Genomic DNA, 19,371 nt, shown 5'->3' on the forward strand with positions numbered 1-19,371 from the left:
TATTTTATTAATGAGCCGTTTGTTTCTGTACATTGCTTTGAAGTGCACTTGCCAGCAGGAACAGCAGGAACTGAGGTGAGGGCTGAGGTTATACTTCCTTGCTGACGCACATGGACAGCTGCAGATACCGCAGACGAGCTGTTCTTATTATACTGCTTTTTAGTCTGCTTGAAGGAAGTGTGTGCAGTTGGCCCTCACAGTGAAGTGGTCGCAACAAATTGGATAGTACATAGACAATTTATGTCATTTGGAACCAACTGGAGTCAACTCTTGGACCCAATCTCAGTTTTGTTCCCAGTGAAGAAAAAAGGTATAAGGCATAAAAAACGGTTCAGTAAAGCTTCTGGGTTAGAAGCCTGACTCTTCTAACCCAAAAGGACATAAGCATAGTTGTTTAAACATTGCAACATGCAAAAAGCATAGTAAACACTTATTAGACTTATTTTACCCATTTTACACTGTAATTGCAGTACCATGTGACAGTCTGGCTGGCCCTTTGAAAGCAAATTTAAAAAAAAATTCAATTTCACAGACTGTTAATTTATAAAGTGATCTTGAGCAGTAGTTTTCCAGGCTATCTGAAGGACTTTCAAATTTTTTCTTTGAACACTGGCTGCTCAAGTTCAGTCCAGTCCTAACACCTGACCATTTTCAGAAGAATGGGTTTTTTTTGTTTATTTTTTGAACCACTTAACACTGACCTGTGAATAAAGCATAAAAAGCACCTAATTCAAGAGATTAATCAGTGCCGTGTCGCCACATGACAGACAACTTAGCAAAGAACCAATTTTAAATTGGTAAATTGTATTTTTAGGCATTTTGTTGCAACAGCAGATCATTTATTCCCATATCTTTGATTGAATCCATGAAAAATGTCAAATGCCTTAAAAAGTGGTGTTAGGCATCTTTTCAAAACTGATGGAATTATAAATACAGAAACATTGCTTCCCATTTCCACCCACTAGTACAGCGTCTGATTGGAAAGGGCTTCATTCTTCAGATAACAATCATCCCAAACACACTGCCAGGGGAGTAAAAGCATACCTGGATAGAAAAAACACAGTGGGACACTATCATAGATTGGTCTCCCCAGAGTCCTAACCTCAACTTTACTGACAGACCAAAAGGAAGCCAACATCCAAAGAAGAGCTTTGGATGTCCTTCGTGAAGAGCTATCCCTGAAATAAAGGTGGTCATGGCAAATATTTGACTTTCAAGCTTATTAGTTTTACAAACTTATTTTCTGCCTTGTATGCTGTATTTCCATGTATGATTGCATTTGTTTCACACAGTTCCCATTTGCCTTTTTAAAAATATTTGAAAAAAATGAGTGATAGCTCAAGACTTTTTCATAATGCTATAACTACAGAGAATTAAAAACAATTTAGAAAATCGAGGGAGACGTGTTACAGCAACAGCCTGCGACCAGATATGAAAAAATTAATGGTCAGTATGCCCCAATTTTGTGCGTATTTAAACCACTTTCAATCAAAGATCTTGGTAGTTCTTTATCACTTCTTTAGTTTGGCTATACTACGAACTGATTGACCACCTATTTGTACGTAGCACCGGTCAATGACATTTAACCTGCAGTAAGAATAATTGCAACATTGCCAAGTGAGATGATCACAAGGATGTCACATTTTCACAGCCACACAAAATAGGAACTGTAAGTCACCAGAGGAGTGACCTTAAAAAAGCTATGGGAGTAAAAGTGAAAATGCTTCAAGATGAAGACAGAGGAGAAATCAGAGGTTACTTTTTTACTTATACTTCCTCTTCTTCTTCCTCCTCCTCCTCCTCCTCCTGCCCCTTCCGCTCCTCCTGCCAGCCGATTCAGTTCACCATGCAACTCTCACCACTATAAAAATCACCTCCATCACTATCAGGGGTAGCAAACATCCCACAACTCTGTTTGACTGGCCGAGGTGAAAGTAAACCCTCTGAGAGGTGAGTACTTCAGATCTAATTGACTCGATGACTTTTTTAAAAAATTTGACTGATGTGATCTTTAGCGCTCCGTCTGCCCGTGTTTTTCTCCGTCTCCGGTGACATTCCAGCGCTCGTGTCAGCGGAGATGTTGGCAGGTGCGTTAGTTCTGGGCACCATCCTTACAGCTTTACCAGGTAAGAGAAATCACAGAGAGATCAAAGTATGACATTTTTCTTTCCATTTTGTGCATCAAACAAGAAGCAAACTAAACCTTTGTGCATTCTTTGAGATTAATTACTAGATGTGTGGGTTGTTTGTTTTTTTAAATCAAAGATTAAACTGATTTTTATTGAAAAGTATATCACATGCAAAAGGATTTACATGACAGGAGTAAAAAAAACAACAACAGTTTTTACAGATGTATTGTGCACCAAGGCTTCTGCAGCCAGGTGTCCTTGCCTTTACGCTCAGGTTATTTATAAGTATTGATTGCCTTTTGTGCAACATAGTCAGCCGAGGCAGGCTGTTAGGCGCACAGGAAGTCACAATGGCTGCTCATCAAGCCTCATTTACACTGCTTCACTTTTATGTGTCCCTCTGAACGGAGCAGTGAGAGCTGTGGTTTGACAGCTTTCCCTCCGAGGAGTCACTCTAACTTGTGGGTTGTTGAGATTTATTCTTTTACTTCCCAAATATGTATTCATTGACCCTGGTGGAGCCTGTATTATAAGATGACGTGATGAGACGGTGAATCATACACATGTGGTTTTTGTAGGCTTTCTTTTAACTGTGTGTGTGTGTGTGTGTGTGTGTGTGTGTGTGTGTGTGTGTGTGTGTGTGTGTGTGTGTGTGTGTGTGTTCTTCAATATTTCTGTCTTATACCTGTTTGTGCCCCCTGCAGGCATCCAGAGCAGGTGGAGTGTCTCATTTTCTAGGAAGCAGATCTGTGTGTGGGCAGGAACGACCGTCACTCTGCCCTGTCGATATGACTACCCATCAGGTACAGAAGATGGGTATGGTAGATGGGTTCTGTACTATCAGATAAACACTGGATAGTAAGAAATAGTATAAAAATGTAAAGCGTTAAAGAAAGATGAAATTTGCAGTTTTTGTTTGTATGTTTGTTTTTATGATCTTCACAGGTCACACTGTAAAGCGGGTCATGTGGTTCCGTGTGTCTGCTGAGGGTCGCAGGGAGTTCACCCACCACACCGACCCAAACCAGATCAGCCTGTCATACCGCGGACGCACACGGTGGGACCACCCGCACATCACAGATGCATTAAAGTGAAAGTTTGGTTGTGAAAGTTCTTTTAACACTTCTAGAAATAATGTGTTTTAATATAAATCTATCTTCCAGTTATACTGGGGGTAGCTACTCCAGCTGTTCAGTCCAGATTCGCGGTGTAAAGCTGAGTGATGCAGGTCAGTATCACTTCAGATTTGAGACAGATCAGCCCCTGGGGAGATGGACCTCCCCGGACACCATCACTCTGGATGTAACAGGTAGGTTCACACTAATGAAAGTTGCTATGACTGCTATTATGTAATAAGGTCTTAACAGCTGTGCTTCAGACCTCCAGGTCCAGCTGCATCCAGCCAGGCCTGGCAACATGTTCGGCTTCGGAGACACTGTGTTTGTGGGCTGCCAGGCCAGAGGATGTGCTGCTCCAGGAAGGAGCCTTGCGCTCTACAGGTGCGTGAGTGTGCATGTACACAGTACACACCGTACATGTCTCTCAGCTGTTATTAGAGTAAAGTTAGAATTATGTTGTTTGTTGTTGGTGGCTGTAGCTCAGGAGGTAGAGGAGGTCATCAGCTAATGTGAAGGCTGGTTGTTTGATCTCTGGCTGCTCCAGCCTGCATGCCAAAGTATACTTGGGCAAGATACTGAGACCCTAGTTGCTCTCCAATGCATCCATCGGTGTGTGAATGCTAGACAGAAAGCACTTAAGCATAGAAAAGTGCTTGAGTGAATGGGTGTGAATGAGGCATGTTGTGTAAAATGCTTCGAGTGTTAGAAAAAAGAACCAGTCTGTTGAGCATTTATAAAAACAGTCCATGTTAAGTGTAGATTTTCTGTGCTGTTGTGCACGCAGGAATGGTCTAAACCTCGGCTCTTATGAGAAATGGATGATCATTAACCGCTTTGACCAGCAGCATGCCGGAGCATACACCTGTCGACCGATCCCACCCCAGAACGTACAGTCTCCATCACTCTCACTGGCACTGGGACGTAAGCAACCTCAGGCAACCAAACCTGAAAGCTTTTCATATCTTCTAGTTTATCTCTTCATGTCATGTTCACAGGCATGTAGGAGGATATTCCTGGAATAGCTGGAAAATGTAACTGCTGGAAAGATCAGCAATTAAATTTTCAGATTTTACTGAACTTCACACATATAGGGCATATATGCATGTTACTGGCCCTGATAAACGTTAAATTGTGTACAAACCCATTAGGATGCTGTGCACAATGTAAATCTACACATAACGATTTATTTAGAAATCAATTAAATTTTATATTTAATTCAAAATCATACAAAGACTACATAAGTATGTTACACTAATTTTTTTTAATCATGTCATAGCTAATGAGGTTACCAAGTAATGTGCAGAAAAAGGTCCTTTCAGAATAAAATATAGTGTGGCTAAACAGTTCAATAATTCCACAATGAAGTCTTCAGTATCCAGAGAAAATATCCGAACCTTCAGGGACAAGGTTGAAAACCAACACTGATTGCCCTCCAAAGAACATTTGCAAAAACTATCCTGAGGTCTGACCAACCAAATTAACTTTAATCGTCTTTCTTATTACAGTGAAACAATGCCAAACTACATTCTAAATGTACAGCATGGATTTGTAGAAAAATTGAAATAGAAACATTTTGAACTCCACAGAACAAAAATACAACAGAGTTGCCCCTAAACTGCTGTGCTTCTGCAATCCAAAATCAACCAATTCAAAAAAGCAACAACAACATCTGCTCTCCTCAGATCACAAACATAAAATATACTGCACACATGCTCTTGTTACCAAATTCGCAATGAGCATATTCAATAAAATTCGACTAGTTCAGCACTTGATATGTTGTCTGTACTGTTTTCTGTTAAATACAGGGTTTTCATTTTGTTATACTTACTCATCTTCTCAGATTTTTGGTAATGGGGTTGTCCCTCTTTGCTCTTTCTCATGCTCACCAGATGGTCCTCGCTTCACCTCCATCACAGTCTTTCCAGTAGGAGAGGTGTCAGAGGGCAGCTCCGTCACTCTGACCTGCAGCAGCGATGCAGCTCCGCCTGTCGAGAGCTTTGCTTGGTTCAAAGGTACCGGACTCACCTCTGTTCATTGTATTTAAATTATATGTGATACGTCCACGTCCACCTGATTGAGATGGATGGACTAACTGGTTGATGACAGTTACACATAAGTAGACATAATAATGAATAATTTGTAGAAATAAAAAAATCTAAACTAACTGAAGTTTTGGAAACAGTGTACTATAGAAGAAAACATATTTCTTGGATTATGACCACACTTAAATTTTATGCCTGCACTAATCCTTTGTGTGTTTTCCAGACATAGAGAGTGGGAGCATCCCAGATAGTTTCAGGCCTCAGCTCCACCTGTCCAACCTCAAATACACAGACAGAGGAGAGTATTTCTGTGTAGCCCGTAACTCACTTGGAACGGATCGCTCCAAAGCGCTTCTACTCAATGTCACTTGTAAGTTTGTTGCATGTTTTTATTAATATCACAGAGACAATCTGCCCCCAATTAAACCAATCAAAATCATGTGTTTAGTAATAGATTGGTGTCATTTTCTGTAAATGGTTATTCTAGTCGGGGTTTTATTCTAGTTCTTATTGTGTAAATCTGTCAAAGGGCAGTCTGGGTTAAACTGATTAAGCAACGACTCTATTTTAAGCGAGATATGAAGCGAGTACTCAAATAAATGTCATATGGATAAAGGAACAGGAAGTGATACAACCTCAGCTCAGACAGTTTTTTTTTTCATACTGTTCCACACAGATTAAGTTTAATAATCAAATAAAAAAGCTCTTTTGGCTGCTCTCTTACCACAAGGGTTTGTCACAGTGTTTAGCTCTGTGTGTTTGATTTGGAAATTTATGCTGGACGTCCTTACTGACGCAACCTGACCAATTTGCATAATCATTATAAATAATAGCATCTTTTTTTTCTTTTTTGACTGTCTGTCCGCTTCTTTAGACTCTCCAAAGAACACTCATGTGCTGGTGAGTCCTCGAGGGGATATGAGAGAGGGCTCATTTGCAAACCTGAGCTGTGTCAGCCACGCAAACCCTCCTGCCAACAGGTATGAGGGTACAGCAACAACCAAGTTTAATTCTACTACGTATTTTTTCCTTGTCTTGGTGTTTTTCCTCGTCAGTATCATGATTCTCTCATGGCTTTTCACCACATTAAAATTATGTAAATTCAAACTTCAGTCTTGTTTCTCATTTAAAACTGGATATTTTGCAAGTCCTGAATTATTTTATTATTTCTTCACCGAAAACCCCCCAGCACTATCAGTCATTAAAAATATAAGTAAGTAAAGTTTATTTAGTTAGCACATTTTGTGGCCATAAAAGGCACAGAGTGCTGTACAGCAATTAAGACACTTTTATTAACATCAATAGAGAAACATCTTAAAACAGAATTTAAAAAAAAATACTTAAAGACAAATGAATGTCAACAGCAGGCCTGATTATACCTGTTAAAGGGTCTGGGTGCCACAGACTAAAAGCCCCTGTCCCCCCTAATCTTCAGTCTTCTACCAGGGAAAACTAACAAAAAATGATTGCTTCATGTTTGCCCAGTCCCATGAATCATTTTCACCCTAATCATCATCATCATCCCCACCCCCATAATCACCTCTCTGCTACAGGTATGCTTGGTATCGTATCATTGGTGACCAGGTGATTGCTAAAGGTGCCTTTCAGAACCTGACATTGTCGTCTGTGCGTGCTCACCATGCTGGTCAATACTACTGCAGAGCTTCAAACGGATTAGGATACCAAACGTCACCTGTTGCTACTCTCACTGTGCTGTGTAAGTAATGAATGTGTTGGCTGGCTTCGTGTCGTTTAGCAGTTTTGTCTCAGTTTCTGCTCTGCTTGTACTCCTGTGGCTTTTCTTCATAGAGTAAAGTTTGAAGCTGTCTTAATTCTTTCTTATTCTCTCTCAAGATCCCCCTAAGAACACTTCAGTTCTGGCTCGTCCCTCCAGTGTTGTGGATGCTGGCAGACCTTTGACCTTGACCTGCAGCAGTCAGGCGAACCCAGCAGTGGACAACTTCACATGGCACCGATTAGCTCTGGATGGAGGGGCTGTGCAATGTCAGCATATAAAAACTAACTAATACATTTTAAAGCATTTATACAAAGGCAACATTTCCATCTGTAGGATCCTCCACAGGAAGTATGTTATATGAATTTGTGTTGTGGCATGCATAAGAAGAATCTCCTTTCCTGTGCTCTGACATGCAGCTTGGGTCACCAAGTCTGGTCCTGTCTTTACCATCTCTGAGGTTGGCCCGAGTGCAAGCGGGCAGTACTACTGTGAGGCCAGGAATCGAATTGGAGCCCACAGCTCTCCAGTCCTCACCGTAAGAGTCAGAGGTACAAACACATTCACATTTGTTACATGTCTGTCAACAGGATGTTATCAAGCAGTTTTTTTGTTAGTTTATAAAAATATGGCTGTAATTTTTAACCACAGTGCAACTTTAAAGAAGGACATGTTGTTTGGTCTGCCCGCCACTTTGGCTGAGACTGAAATATCTGAACAAAGATGAAATTACGTAGGGACATGAATATTCTTAAAGAGGATCCAAACACTGATTAACTAGCAACACCTACAGACTATAAAAATATATATATATAAAGATGTGCATGGTTTGAAGCCTCAAGTTTAGTGTATTTGTTGTTATATGCAGCCAAAACTGATTATGACAGAGTGGAGTGCTAAGTTACCAGCTAACGCCTCCTGCTGTGGTTAGCAAAGTGCTTCTGCAAACAGACACATATCCCTGCTAATTAGAGCTAACATGAAAATAAAATGATACTAGAATACTGTTCACCAAATGTGTGTGAAACAAGCTATAGTTAAAAAGCACAGTTAATAAGAAAAAAATGAAGGATATTCATTATATAATTGCTTTAAAAATGCTACCACAGGCACAATTCCTTCTTATTCTTATTAGCTGAAGCAATACATAGCTAATAGCTAAAGCGCTATCAGAGAGCAGAAAAGCAGTTTAGCAGTTGGTTTTAGCCAAACCTTACCAGCATAGGTAGTTTTAGCTAGAAAAACTCCCCCCAAAAACATTAATAATAACATAAATATCCGCACAGTTTTCAATAAAGAGGTATGTTAGCACCATAGACCAAAGCTTTGTTGGTCTAATTCTGCCCAAGTTTAGATTGACTCACTTTTGGCACTAGCTAGCGCCAATGTCCAGTTTCAGAACTTCAGTTTTTGGTACTTTCCTCCCAGGATATTGCTCTTTGGAAGCAGCAAGAGATCATCAAAATGAAAGCTCAAAAATCATTGGAAAGTTTTTAAACTTTGTCCTCACATACACAATGTACACATTTCCTCCGGATAAACTGTAGTAATTTGGGGGATCTCTTCACTTTTTACACACTCACACTCAATCAGGCGCAGACTCAACATGGCTTCGAGTATTTATCTGCAATTTTTTACCATAGGAGATGTTTGGATAGATTTTCCTTTGTCTGAATGGTGATGAAACCTTCCTGTCAGTATCGCAGGCTCTGGTCTTCATTGTATATGGTCTCATGATTTCTGACTGTTTTTGTATGAGTCATGGTGAGTCACTTAAAGCCCTCTCTCTACAAGGGGGGAGGAGGAGGTGATGAGGTGCTGTGGAAAACGACTCTGTGAGTCTAGACAGCCGAAGAAGTGGAGCTGGGTTTGGAAATCAGGACTGGAAACACAAGACTAAAGTCTAGACAGCGGCTAACTAATGCCGTGCTCTTTCCCTCTTTAGTCACATACACTTTCTATTTTTATTTCTGATCTTTTTTTAGCTTGCGGCACTTCTGTACTCCATCATTTCATCTCCTTTCTTCCCCCCTCTAGTCACACTGATAACCCTTGTAATCCTTCCATTGGCAGGTCGTTTAAAGGTCATTGCCTTGGCCTCAGCAGTGGGTGTTTCTGCTGGACTCATCACACTGACAGTGGCTGTTATGATCAGGTGACAGGAAGTACACTGCTATTTATCCATTACTACTCCTGGGCTATTTCTGTGATCTTACGCAGACATAAAAAAAGCACAATTTCTTCCTCTGTTTTAAGGAGGAACATATGACAGTTTTGTCAGTTGCTCGTTTTTCTTCCCTTTGGCTTATTTGTATTAGTGTTGTTAGAGGGGTTGTCACTTGCTAACAATCCCTTTTCTTTACCTTCCCAGTAAAAACATGCACAGAGTAGACACAGAGTCAGTAGACGTGACAAACAAGGTACAGTGATCTTTGTTTAATTGGTTTTGATCAGTTATGGAATTGCTCTATCTCTTCATTTCTTGCTGTAGTTTTGCTGTAAGTCTAATTCTCAGTTTTCTCTGCTGTGTGTGTGTTTTCGTGCGTTTCCCCCACAGTGTCCATCAGTGACAGCTGACACTATGTTTTATGAGTCAGCTGAACATATCTACCCAGTGAGGAAGGGCAAGATGTCCGACATACCGGTGAGAAAATATTTACGAGGCATTCATGGCTATGGATGAGAAATGCAGTTTTTGCATTTGTGTGTGTGTGTGTGTGTGTGTGTGTGTGTGCGTGTGTGTGTGTGTGTGTGTGTGTGTGTGTGTGTGTGTGTGTGTGTGTGTGTGTGTGCAGGAGGAGCCAGAGGATTTGAGTGACAGCTCCCATCCCTCCATTGTTCCTCTGAAGGATGCTCCACCAATCACAGAAGGTCAAAGTTGCAGCCTTGCCTCCAACTACATCACTGTGCACTACTCCAGGTTGTCCAGGTACGGCACACCTGCATATCTTTTTCCCATACTACGCAAACTACAAACCTTCCCCATCCCAAAGGTCCCACCCAATATATAAAAAAATTTTAATTTAAAAAACATACACTCAAAATTAGCCTAGTACAATTGTGTTCAAGCAGTTAAAATAAATGATAAACAGCCGCCACATGTACAAGAACTTATTAGCATTCCCTCTGAGCCTGAATTAGTTTTTTCACAGTTTAAAAAAAAACATCTTTCAGCCAAAGTGATGTAGCTGGAGGGTGAGGACAGCAAAATTCTACATCAACACTGAAGTAAATGCAAAAACATCCATCAGCTTACGACTAAGGTTTAGAGTGGAATCCTCAGAGACCAAAAATGGCAACTAGTGGATGAGATTTCAGCGCAACGATCAAAACATGCGCAAGCACCTCAAAATAAAAAGTCCAGCATGACTGAGCTGGTAAAAAACATGCAAGTTAAATCACGGGCAGAGGTATTAAAAGGATGCCGGGATGTGTTTTAGATCGTCTTGATTTTTACAAATGCAATCTGTATACAGTCTTAACCTGAATAAGGGCGAGTCTTTTTCATGAGGGTGAGGAATTCTGCCAATTACTTTTCCCCAGTAATCGTCCCCAAATTTAAGACCCACTTCCTGTTTCACTGTCGATTTGTTTCTCCAACGTTTAGGTCCACAGTACTATTGTTACTTTTGCTGTTTTCTACTATTGCTTTATGTTATGTTGACCTGTTACTTTTATGATATGATGTGAGATGAACTAATGTGGTTCCTGTTTGCTCTCCGTGCAGCACAGATCAGGTGCAGGTGCACAACCGGCCACTGGGTGCTGATAAAAAACCAAAGGATTCCTCCAAAGTTGTTTACACTTTACTGCCCCAGCCTCGTCACTAACCAGGAGGAAGCAGCTTCAGGTAAGTCACTTACAGCTGCTCGTGTCAAAAACAGCAACAGCACTGTGATGTAGGTTTGTTGTTGCTTTTCTTACCTGGACACGCTCCCTGTTTAAGTGCAGGTTTTATATTTTATTCTCTTCTCCTGTTTTCTTTCTTAGCTGAATGGCACATCAGCTTTCCTCATTTGAGCTAATCACTTTGCTTCTGTCCACTCAAGGGACAGGAAACTCACCCTGGTGACACCGTACACCGTTCTGGATCAGACACTCGGATTGTGTCACATTATGGATTCACTAAGAGAGAAGCATGTGTTCTTTCCTGGAGTCCAGCTCCTAACTTTGCTGTTTCTTTCTGTGCACCTGAACAGCAATAACACTGAATGCCTTTTTGCTTGCACTCCACGTTGCAGGTTGCCATATTTCTAGTGTTGCCTGTTTGTTGATACTTAACAGTGGAATTTTTGATGACCAATTATTAGCGGTTGCTACTTTATCATTTGCAGTGATGATTTGTATGAAAATAAGAGCTTGATATCTGAGGGAGAAATCGTGTAGAATCATTTTTGACATGCATAAAGGATATACAGCACTTCACATTGATGAGTTCCCGCACTGATTGATCTTCTCCACTAAATTTAGATGTTTGTGCAGTTGATAGAGCTTGTATTATATCCAATCAATGCAAATGAGCTGTCAATAAAATAAAATAAAATCAATCAGTTGTGCATGTCTGTTTTTCTTTGCTGCTGATTTTAAAATATCATCTAATTCATTTGTAATAAAATAATAAATATTTCAAACAATTAACTCTCACAAGAATCTTATGTATTTATCTATGACTGTGTACTTTGTGCACGGTTTTCACCGGACATTTGAGACTTTCCACAGTGACATGGATCGACTCAAGAACGTCTTGCTTCTTGTGGTGATCCACGTCTTGTTTTGCAACACTTTAGATTTTAAGCCTGAAAAGGAAAAATAAGCACATATTGGGTCTCATTCACTAACCTAAATGTTCTTATTGCGCAAAAAAAGAAAGAAAGTGAAACCTCAAACATGAACCAGTATTGTCCCAGTTATCACCGCGTTTGTTGGATTCACTCTCAACTACTCCTGACTGCTACCATAATCTCCATACCACACCCTCTTTTCTCTATATAAAGAAATCTCTTTATCTTGAAATTAATGGAAATAAATTCATAAATGAAGTCTGACTGAGGCTACTGAAACTATAGTCTCTGAAGAAAAAGTGCATTTTTACTCTAAAGTGATTGTTTCCCTTTTTTTAAGCAGAAAACACCAGGCTTGGGCTGGAATATATCTAAATTGATATTGGGAAAAAAAAGTTGAGGACAAGGATGTGTCAGCCTCAGATGAGAAACTGCACTGCAGTTATTGAAAAACATCCACTATCACGAGCAAAGCTGGGACAGTGTGGAGAAATGAAACTATACTCTTCATCTTCCATACTTGCTGGATGGAAATGAAGAATATTTTAAGATGAGATAAGATTAGACACCACAATGCCTTTGTTAGCTGTTATATGCTTATTAATAAAAAGGTTAAAAGTGTTCACATTTGTCACATATTTCATTCTAATTCTGAGCACTTTAAGCTTTTAGTGTTTTGGAAACCTTTGAATGATGAAGAAACTTATAATAACCAGTATTAGTAATAGAATTAGTAGTTGTAGTGTTCAGTTTAAAGATGTGTGACTAAATTTTCTAAGACATCCGGGCTTTTATCATTTGTTCATATGTTCTGAAGCGCTTCTACATTTGCTCGTAGAGTACGAACAAATTCAAGAAAGTATTGATGAGTCCCAGATTTGTACACAAATTTCTTTAGAGGCTCACTCACTTTTTCTGAAAGAGTCTACATATTTGACCTGATGCAGAACTTCATCCTATAGCTTCAAACTTTCAAAGTTTAGAAAATGTTTTTGCCTATAAATGTGTCACTAATGCGCTGTTTGTAACATTTCCTTTCTTTTGCAGCAATTGCAATATTTCGTGGGGCAATGTGTCCAGAAAAGACAACGTTAAGAAATCAGTCATGACAAATCATGATGTTACAATCATCCTGTTGGACGCACGATATAAAAGTACCTTAATAATGCCTTAGTTAAATACAGCGGAGAGGAGAGGAAATCACATGGTGATTGTTCCTTTGAGAACAGGCTCTTCCTGTTCATGGACACCAACCACAGTGCACAGCATAATTCACTTATGTTGGATACAAGAACCACAAACCTGAATGAGTCATGAAACATGCTCTTAAAATCCATTGCTTTTGATACTTAAACGCCTGCGAGATCCAAAACACAAAACAATCCATTGCCACAGCGTTAGAGTGACAGCTGCACACAGAGGTATCACATGAAAATACGTTAAGACGATCACAGCGCTGCACTTTGAGCAAAAAATATCTATGAAGACACCGGTGGGTTCTCCAGCTTCACTTAAATAGAGCGGTAGCCCCACCTGGTGGAAAAATATATTTCAGGTCGTCTACAAGCCCTTCCTACATCCTTGACTCCTTTCCTCGGCAAAAAAAAAGGCGATGAGCTAGAACAGCGGGCATTCAACAAATGAGAAATCCTTAATTAAGAACAGTCATTTTAAAGTGATGTTAGTCGAAGTCAGAGTTGATCATCTTAAATAAATAAAACATCTTCATTAGATGTAAGCTGTATCAATTAGTTGTCTTTTTTTAAATACAATTATTAGATAATGCTTGTTTAATAGAGTATGGAAACATTTTAATAGGTTAATTATAAATTGAAATATTTGTGTTGATATCCGTTTTTAAAAAAAATGAAACTATAACTTTTCATAATCATTCTGAAAGTGTGACATTAGAGGAAGCAACGAAAGGATGTGTGCCTACTTCTGCTTTTTGCACCACAAAAATGAAGAATGTGTAAAGCAATAAGCCACTTTGCTTCAGCCGGTGAGTACTTCTGATCACTAACTCATGGTTTCTTTATTTTTGGGGACAGCTGGTGTATATTGACCTGTGTCATGATTGTTGCAGGTAAAACTTCAAATAATGGAAAGCTGGAGCCTGATCATTCTGGTAATAACGCCAGGTGAGGAGATTTATTTTTTTAATCTAATAAACAGGATATGTGATGACTAAAATGGAACTGCAGCGCTAATTCTGGAAATACATTTTTCTTCATTTTCTGCATTTTTGTCCAAAGGTGTCTGGAGCGGAGACTGGAGTGTGACGTCTGAAAATCAGTGTGCTTTGAAAGGAACATCAGTGTTGATCAACTGCAAATATGACTACCCTGTAGGTCACTTTGTTACTTCTGTCAGCTGGTTTAAAAACTTGTATGCATCTGGCAGATGGGGACTTTTTCCTCTTGATAAACTTACTTCAAGTCTGGACCACTTTAAATATTTGGGAAACTTCCGCGGCGACTGCAGTCTGAAGGTCAATGATGTACAACACACTGATGAAGGAGCTTACTATTTTCGTTTTACCACAACATTCAACAGATGGATGAGCATAAAACCGATGTACTTGTCTGTGGGAGGTAACAACTAATTACGAGAACATTTCTGTTTCGATGAGTTTAGCAAACATTTATTGATTTATGTTTCTTTATCAGAGCTGACCACAGTCATCGAGCCGAGCACTGTGACAGAGGGAGGTCATGTCGCGCTGACCTGTATGTCAGGCTGTCCTGAGCCTAAAGACATTGTCTGGTTCAGAGATGGGCAACCTGTGTCAAATCCAGTCTTCCAGGCCAGGAGAGAGGATGCTGGGGACTACTATTGTGCAGTCCATGGACAGGAATCAGTCAGATCCGCACCTGTGGCTCTGAATGTTCAATGTGAGTAGAGGGTTAAGAAAGCATACCACAGAATTCAAGTTACAGGCCCCGCTCTATTCACGTGCTACATGAATATATGATTAACTTTATTATATATGACTGTGTTTTTCTTTCTGTCTCCTGTGAGGAAGACCAATTGTTACAGGAGTACACTTGAATCTCATCATAATATTTCAATAACTTTGATCATGTGAATTATTAGAATCATTTTTGGACAATTGTGTCCAGAAATTGGCTCAAGTTGTACTTTTACATATCCTCACTTGGACATCACAATATATCACCTTTACTCTGGGAAATTAGGTTAAAGGCTGCTTGAAGTTTGATCTAAGTGTGAAATAAGGTCAGATAAGGTTATGTTTTATCCAGCATGAGCACCATTGTTGTGGCCCATGCCGATGAGATAAGAGACAGCAGGATGACAGAGGAGTTTTTTTGTGGCTTGTAAAAATTAGTTTTAAAAACAGAAAAGGGGAAGTAAAATACTGAAATTTTCCTTCATTGTATTTTATTTTTGTTGCATGTATTGACACTTTTAATGACTCCATCATTACGATCAGGATTTATCATCCATGTGGCTACACTTCCTTATCTCCTCTCAAGCAGACGCTCCCAGAGAAGTGACACTATCAGTGAGTCCATGGGGAGACATCCGCAGTGGAGGGACAGCGACTTTGACCTGCAGCAGCGATGCCAACCCTCCTGTGGCACAGAGCGGATACAGCCTGTATAAGGATGGACAGCTTCTCAGTTCAGGGCAGAATTACATCATCTCTGACATCCTCCCCAGCGACAGAGGATGGTACTACTGCCAGGCATGGAATAACATCAGCTGGAGGGGCATCGACTTGATCAACTCGACAGAGGTTCACCTTGACGTTAGATGTGAGTGTGTCTGGTTACTTGGAAGCTATCTAGGAGGGCAATTAGACACATGGTCATGAGTACAGTGTCAGACATTTCAAAGGCAATCCTCAACTGACTGATATCACAACTTCCTGATGATTGCTACAGTCTGTCTGTTTGCTGTCACAATGTGTCAAAAAGTTCAGTCTGGAGGAAGTGATATTAAAATATCCATGCTGATGCATCATTTTTTAACTTTTTACAGTAAAGCACACATGTCGTCTAACTGGTTTCACCATCTACTTAAAAAGGAAATTTTCTAAGACCTGATTATTCACAAGTTAACAAGTTCTTTAGTGTTGTCCATAGGGAGAAGAGACTGATGAATGAAAGGACCAGAAACACATTTTTAAAAAATCTAATTGTTGCAGTCTAAGGTGACCCCCTTAGACTGTTTTTTAGTGTTTAGGTGGGTTTATGTGGGTTCTAAAAACTTTTATTTTAAACATTTATTTCCTAAATTGAGCTTCACGGAAAGAGTTAAATCTATAACAGTTTTTTAGGGCTCCATGGTCCAAATTAGTCCTACATGCCCACTTTAATTTAGAGATCACTTCTGGAAGACAAAGTCTGTCCTGTCCTAACAAATACGTGATGAAATTAGAGTTTAACTGATACTCTTAAGGTTTATTCATTCAAAGAATTAATCTTTAACAAGATTCCAACAAATGTAACATTTTCCACTGAAGTTAGGCATCAAAGTTAGATGCAAGATTACATGCAACCAAATTAATTAAAGTCAGCAGCTTTTGTGTGTGCGTGTGTGTGTGTGTGTGTGTGTGTGTGTGTGTGTGTGTGTGTGTGTGTGTGCCGGGGGGGGGGGGGGGGGGGGGTGTCATCCTTTTTTTTAATTTACATTTTGGATCTTAAAGCTATTGAGAAGTGTATCTCTTCTGTTTTTATTAGGAAGACAAGAGAGCACATTTAAATGTAATTATTTTAGTTGTAATGTGTCTCTTCAGATTTTAGCACTCAAAGAAGAAGAGGTTGTGAACAGCTGATCACTTATCACCATTTTTCCTGTCTTTTTATAACAAATCTGTTAACAATCGTGATGTTTGGGCTTTTTCAGACCCTCCAACGAACATTTCCATTTCAGTGGATCCACAGCTGTTTGATGAGGGCAGCAGTGTCAATCTGACCTGCAGCGGTGTGGCTAACCCCGCAGCAGACAGCTACATATGGTACAAAATGGTTGACTCTGACGCCACCAGCTCCATGCTGCAGGTGGGCTCAGGACAGCTGCTCTCCCTTCCCTCTGTGGAAGAGTCCCACAGTGGAGTGTACCTCTGCAAGGTCAGGAACAGTCTCGGGGAGAGCAACTCAACTCAGGTGCTGCTGTCCATGCAGAGAAAGCAGGATGGTAGGAGCCAATACTTACAGATGCTCGTTGTATCCTCAAAAGGCAATCTGTGCCAAATACCACAACCTCTTAATCTGATATGAAAAATAAATCTTAAGTTGCCTCAATTCCTTTATTGAAATTTATTGAGCTAATTGACTATATGTTATTTCCAAGCTGAGTGTGTGCTTTCCCCTCAGAAGGGCAGTCCCTCCCAGTCGTGGCTGGAATTGGAGTTTTTCTTCTTGTGACACTAGTGGTGGCGCTTCTTCTGTTCCGGTGAGTCAGTAAGAGATGGAGAATGAGGCTTTAGTGAGGCTGACTCATGTCATTTTTTGCACTTAAACACTTACTTAAATGTGCATATTTCTTATGTCACTGTATTTTTTTTCACGTGTTGCAGAACTTTTAAAAACGTGTCTTACCTAATGCTGTAATGAGTGTTAACATGCACCGTGTGTGTCATCTGAATTTCCATTCTGCTGCTGCCATTTTTAACACATCAGTCACCGCAGCATATTTCTACACTGACAGTCGGTATCTTGGCATTTAGTAGGGAGGGGAGCATTCATTGCTAGGGTCCATATCAGCACAGAAGGTCACTACTATACATAAAACGACTTTCATGGATTCTTTATAGATTGTGTCTGTACATTTAGTTAGTTTTGATATATTAAGAAACTCCTAGAAGGCAGTATTTTAGCATGTAAGCTGCCTGTGTTTGCTAGTATTACATAACAGCTTCCCTTAAACATTAGGAAACGTGACTGAGCAACGTAGAACATTCTGTTCTGGCTTGAGTTGGCACAACTTTTGACATATTTAACCCTTGATTTATTTATCTTTTTAAATTTTGTTGTCATGGCAGGAAGAAACAGAAGACTAGCACAGACAAGAAAGTGAGTACATGCAAAAAAATCTTTAAATAAGCCATATCTGTCAGTTACACACAGGTTTGGGAAGTATCCCACTGAAGAGCATGCACACACACACACACACACACACACACACAGATAGCAGACCAAATATTCTAGTGGAGTGATGATTTGGATGTGTCCACTCTGGCAGAGAGTGTTTGACTCCAGGCTCATCAGAACAAGATCAAGATCATCAGCCGCTGAAGATCCACCTGACACCACGTATGCTAACATCCACCCGCTTCCATCCTCGACTCCCTCTGTCCCTCCTCAGGCCATTTCTACGGCTTCACAGAGGAGCTCACACCGGGATGTAAGTAATGATCCACAGTCGTAACTGTTCAGCATCTCTACTAAACACAACACACTCATATTACATCAACTTCTTCTTTCTCTTAGGATACCACTTCTTATGAAGATGAGGTTACCTATTCCACAGTGACCATCAGGCCCAAAGACCCCAGTTTTCCACATCACCTGAACTCCAACAGACGGCCACAGCACTCCTGGTATGCTTCCTCTCCAAACTCTGACATGTTCACAGCACAGCATTGTAGGGTTTCCACACACGTCTCCAACTAAAGCAAAATAACTGAAATCATCACAGATAAAAAAATTAAGATTTATCTTTATAACAATGGCTAAAGCCTGCACATTTCTAGAAACGTTACTAAAGGAGACACAACCACACTCCATGATAACAAAACTGATCTTAAACTGCCTCAGTGTTGCTATCGGTGTGTCATCATAAAGGTTATCACAGAAGTGACACCTGACACAGCTTCAGACTGCGACCCAACCACATTGTTCATTCCACTGTTTTCTCCTCAGGTCCGAAGCAAGAGAAAACAACGACTCTGTGATCTACGCCTCTGTGTTTAAATCCAGCTGAGTCTCTGCATTTTGTCATGTGCCCTCTTCCTCTCAAGAAAATAAGCAAGTTTAAAGCTCAGTGTACCGTCATCTTAAGGCAAACCTGTTTTCAGGAGTGTTAAAACGTTTGAAAACTAAATGTTTTTTATTGAAATAATTTTAATTATTTATAGCAATCATGTTGTTGCACTGTTTATGTTGTAAAAACACAACTGATCAAATTAATAGCATGTGAAATTTAAAATATGTTTTAAAGGATGGCAGGGAGAAAAAATGACATTTCTGTCATTCCATCAGCTAAGAGGTAATGAGACTGGTTCAGCTTGTGAATTAATTTGTTAATGGGATTGATTAATATATTATAAACAGATATGAGTCACAATTTTAGCTGACAGGGAGGAGGAGATTGGCGCTTTAGGAATTTCTTCAAGAATAATATTTTACTATTTACAGACAGGACAAAGTGTGACTTTCTCAAGAAACATCACAAACGAATCCAGGTCTCGATATTCTTCCTGTGGGTGCAGGGGTGTACGCTGTGCAGTGGCAGAGCACTCGTGTTATTTCTGTTAAGTCTGGGTTACTGTAAAACTGCTCTGTACTGTTATTTTATTTAGCTGAATTTATTTATTTA

At 39.9% G+C, this 19,371-nt stretch overlaps 2 protein-coding genes across 4 annotated transcripts; both read left to right on the forward strand.

Moving 5' to 3' along the window:
* Nucleotides 1-1,801: 1,801 nt before the first annotated feature.
* On the forward strand, nt 1,802-11,571 carry si:dkey-33i11.1 (sialic acid-binding Ig-like lectin 10). Of its 3 annotated transcripts, none has more exons than XM_004566842.3 (19): nt 1,802-1,950; nt 2,061-2,126; nt 2,834-2,932; nt 3,075-3,186; nt 3,293-3,438; nt 3,508-3,628; nt 4,032-4,168; nt 5,137-5,259; nt 5,513-5,659; nt 6,164-6,269; nt 6,843-7,006; nt 7,144-7,293; nt 7,444-7,575; nt 9,098-9,179; nt 9,396-9,444; nt 9,582-9,668; nt 9,820-9,953; nt 10,752-10,874; nt 11,015-11,571. In XM_004566842.3, the coding sequence occupies exons 2-18, from the start codon at nt 2,078-2,080 to the stop codon at nt 10,852-10,854; spliced, it is 1,941 nt and encodes a 646-aa protein (XP_004566899.2). In that variant the 5' UTR covers nt 1,802-1,950; nt 2,061-2,077; the 3' UTR covers nt 10,855-10,874; nt 11,015-11,571. The 3 variants fall into 3 exon arrangements, with proteins under 3 accessions (XP_004566899.2, XP_004566901.2, XP_004566900.2); XM_004566844.3 differs by having other exon boundaries at nt 11,074-11,571; XM_004566843.3 differs by having other exon boundaries at nt 1,839-1,950; nt 2,016-2,126.
* Nucleotides 11,572-13,793: 2,222 nt separating this feature from the next.
* Nucleotides 13,794-19,343, forward strand: LOC101473182 (B-cell receptor CD22). Its single transcript, XM_004566836.5, has 11 exons — nt 13,794-13,807; nt 13,892-13,946; nt 14,061-14,399; nt 14,475-14,699; nt 15,306-15,584; nt 16,678-16,968; nt 17,148-17,226; nt 17,816-17,846; nt 18,016-18,177; nt 18,264-18,373; nt 18,696-19,343. The coding sequence occupies exons 2-11, from the start codon at nt 13,907-13,909 to the stop codon at nt 18,754-18,756; spliced, it is 1,617 nt and encodes a 538-aa protein (XP_004566893.2). The 5' UTR covers nt 13,794-13,807; nt 13,892-13,906; the 3' UTR covers nt 18,757-19,343.
* The last annotated feature ends 28 nt before the right edge of the window (nt 19,344-19,371 follow it).

Source organism: Maylandia zebra, linkage group LG11 (assembly GCF_041146795.1).
Source record: "Maylandia zebra isolate NMK-2024a linkage group LG11, Mzebra_GT3a, whole genome shotgun sequence".
Classification (NCBI taxonomy): Eukaryota; Metazoa; Chordata; class Actinopteri; order Cichliformes; family Cichlidae; genus Maylandia; species Maylandia zebra.

Coding starts and splice junctions, on each gene's coding strand:
- si:dkey-33i11.1 (XM_004566842.3), top strand. CDS start 2,078: ATGTTGGCAGGTGCGTTAGTTCTGGGCACCATCCTTACAGCTTTACCA. Junction 5,260..5,512: donor GAGCTTTGCTTGGTTCAAAG/GTACCGGACTCA, acceptor TGTGTTTTCCAG/ACATAGAGAGTGGGAGCATC. Junction 9,669..9,819: donor GCAAGATGTCCGACATACCG/GTGAGAAAATAT, acceptor GTGTGTGTGCAG/GAGGAGCCAGAGGATTTGAG.
- LOC101473182 (XM_004566836.5), top strand. CDS start 13,907: ATGGAAAGCTGGAGCCTGATCATTCTGGTAATAACGCCAG. Junction 15,585..16,677: donor GGTTCACCTTGACGTTAGAT/GTGAGTGTGTCT, acceptor GGGCTTTTTCAG/ACCCTCCAACGAACATTTCC. Junction 18,374..18,695: donor AGACGGCCACAGCACTCCTG/GTATGCTTCCTC, acceptor TTTTCTCCTCAG/GTCCGAAGCAAGAGAAAACA.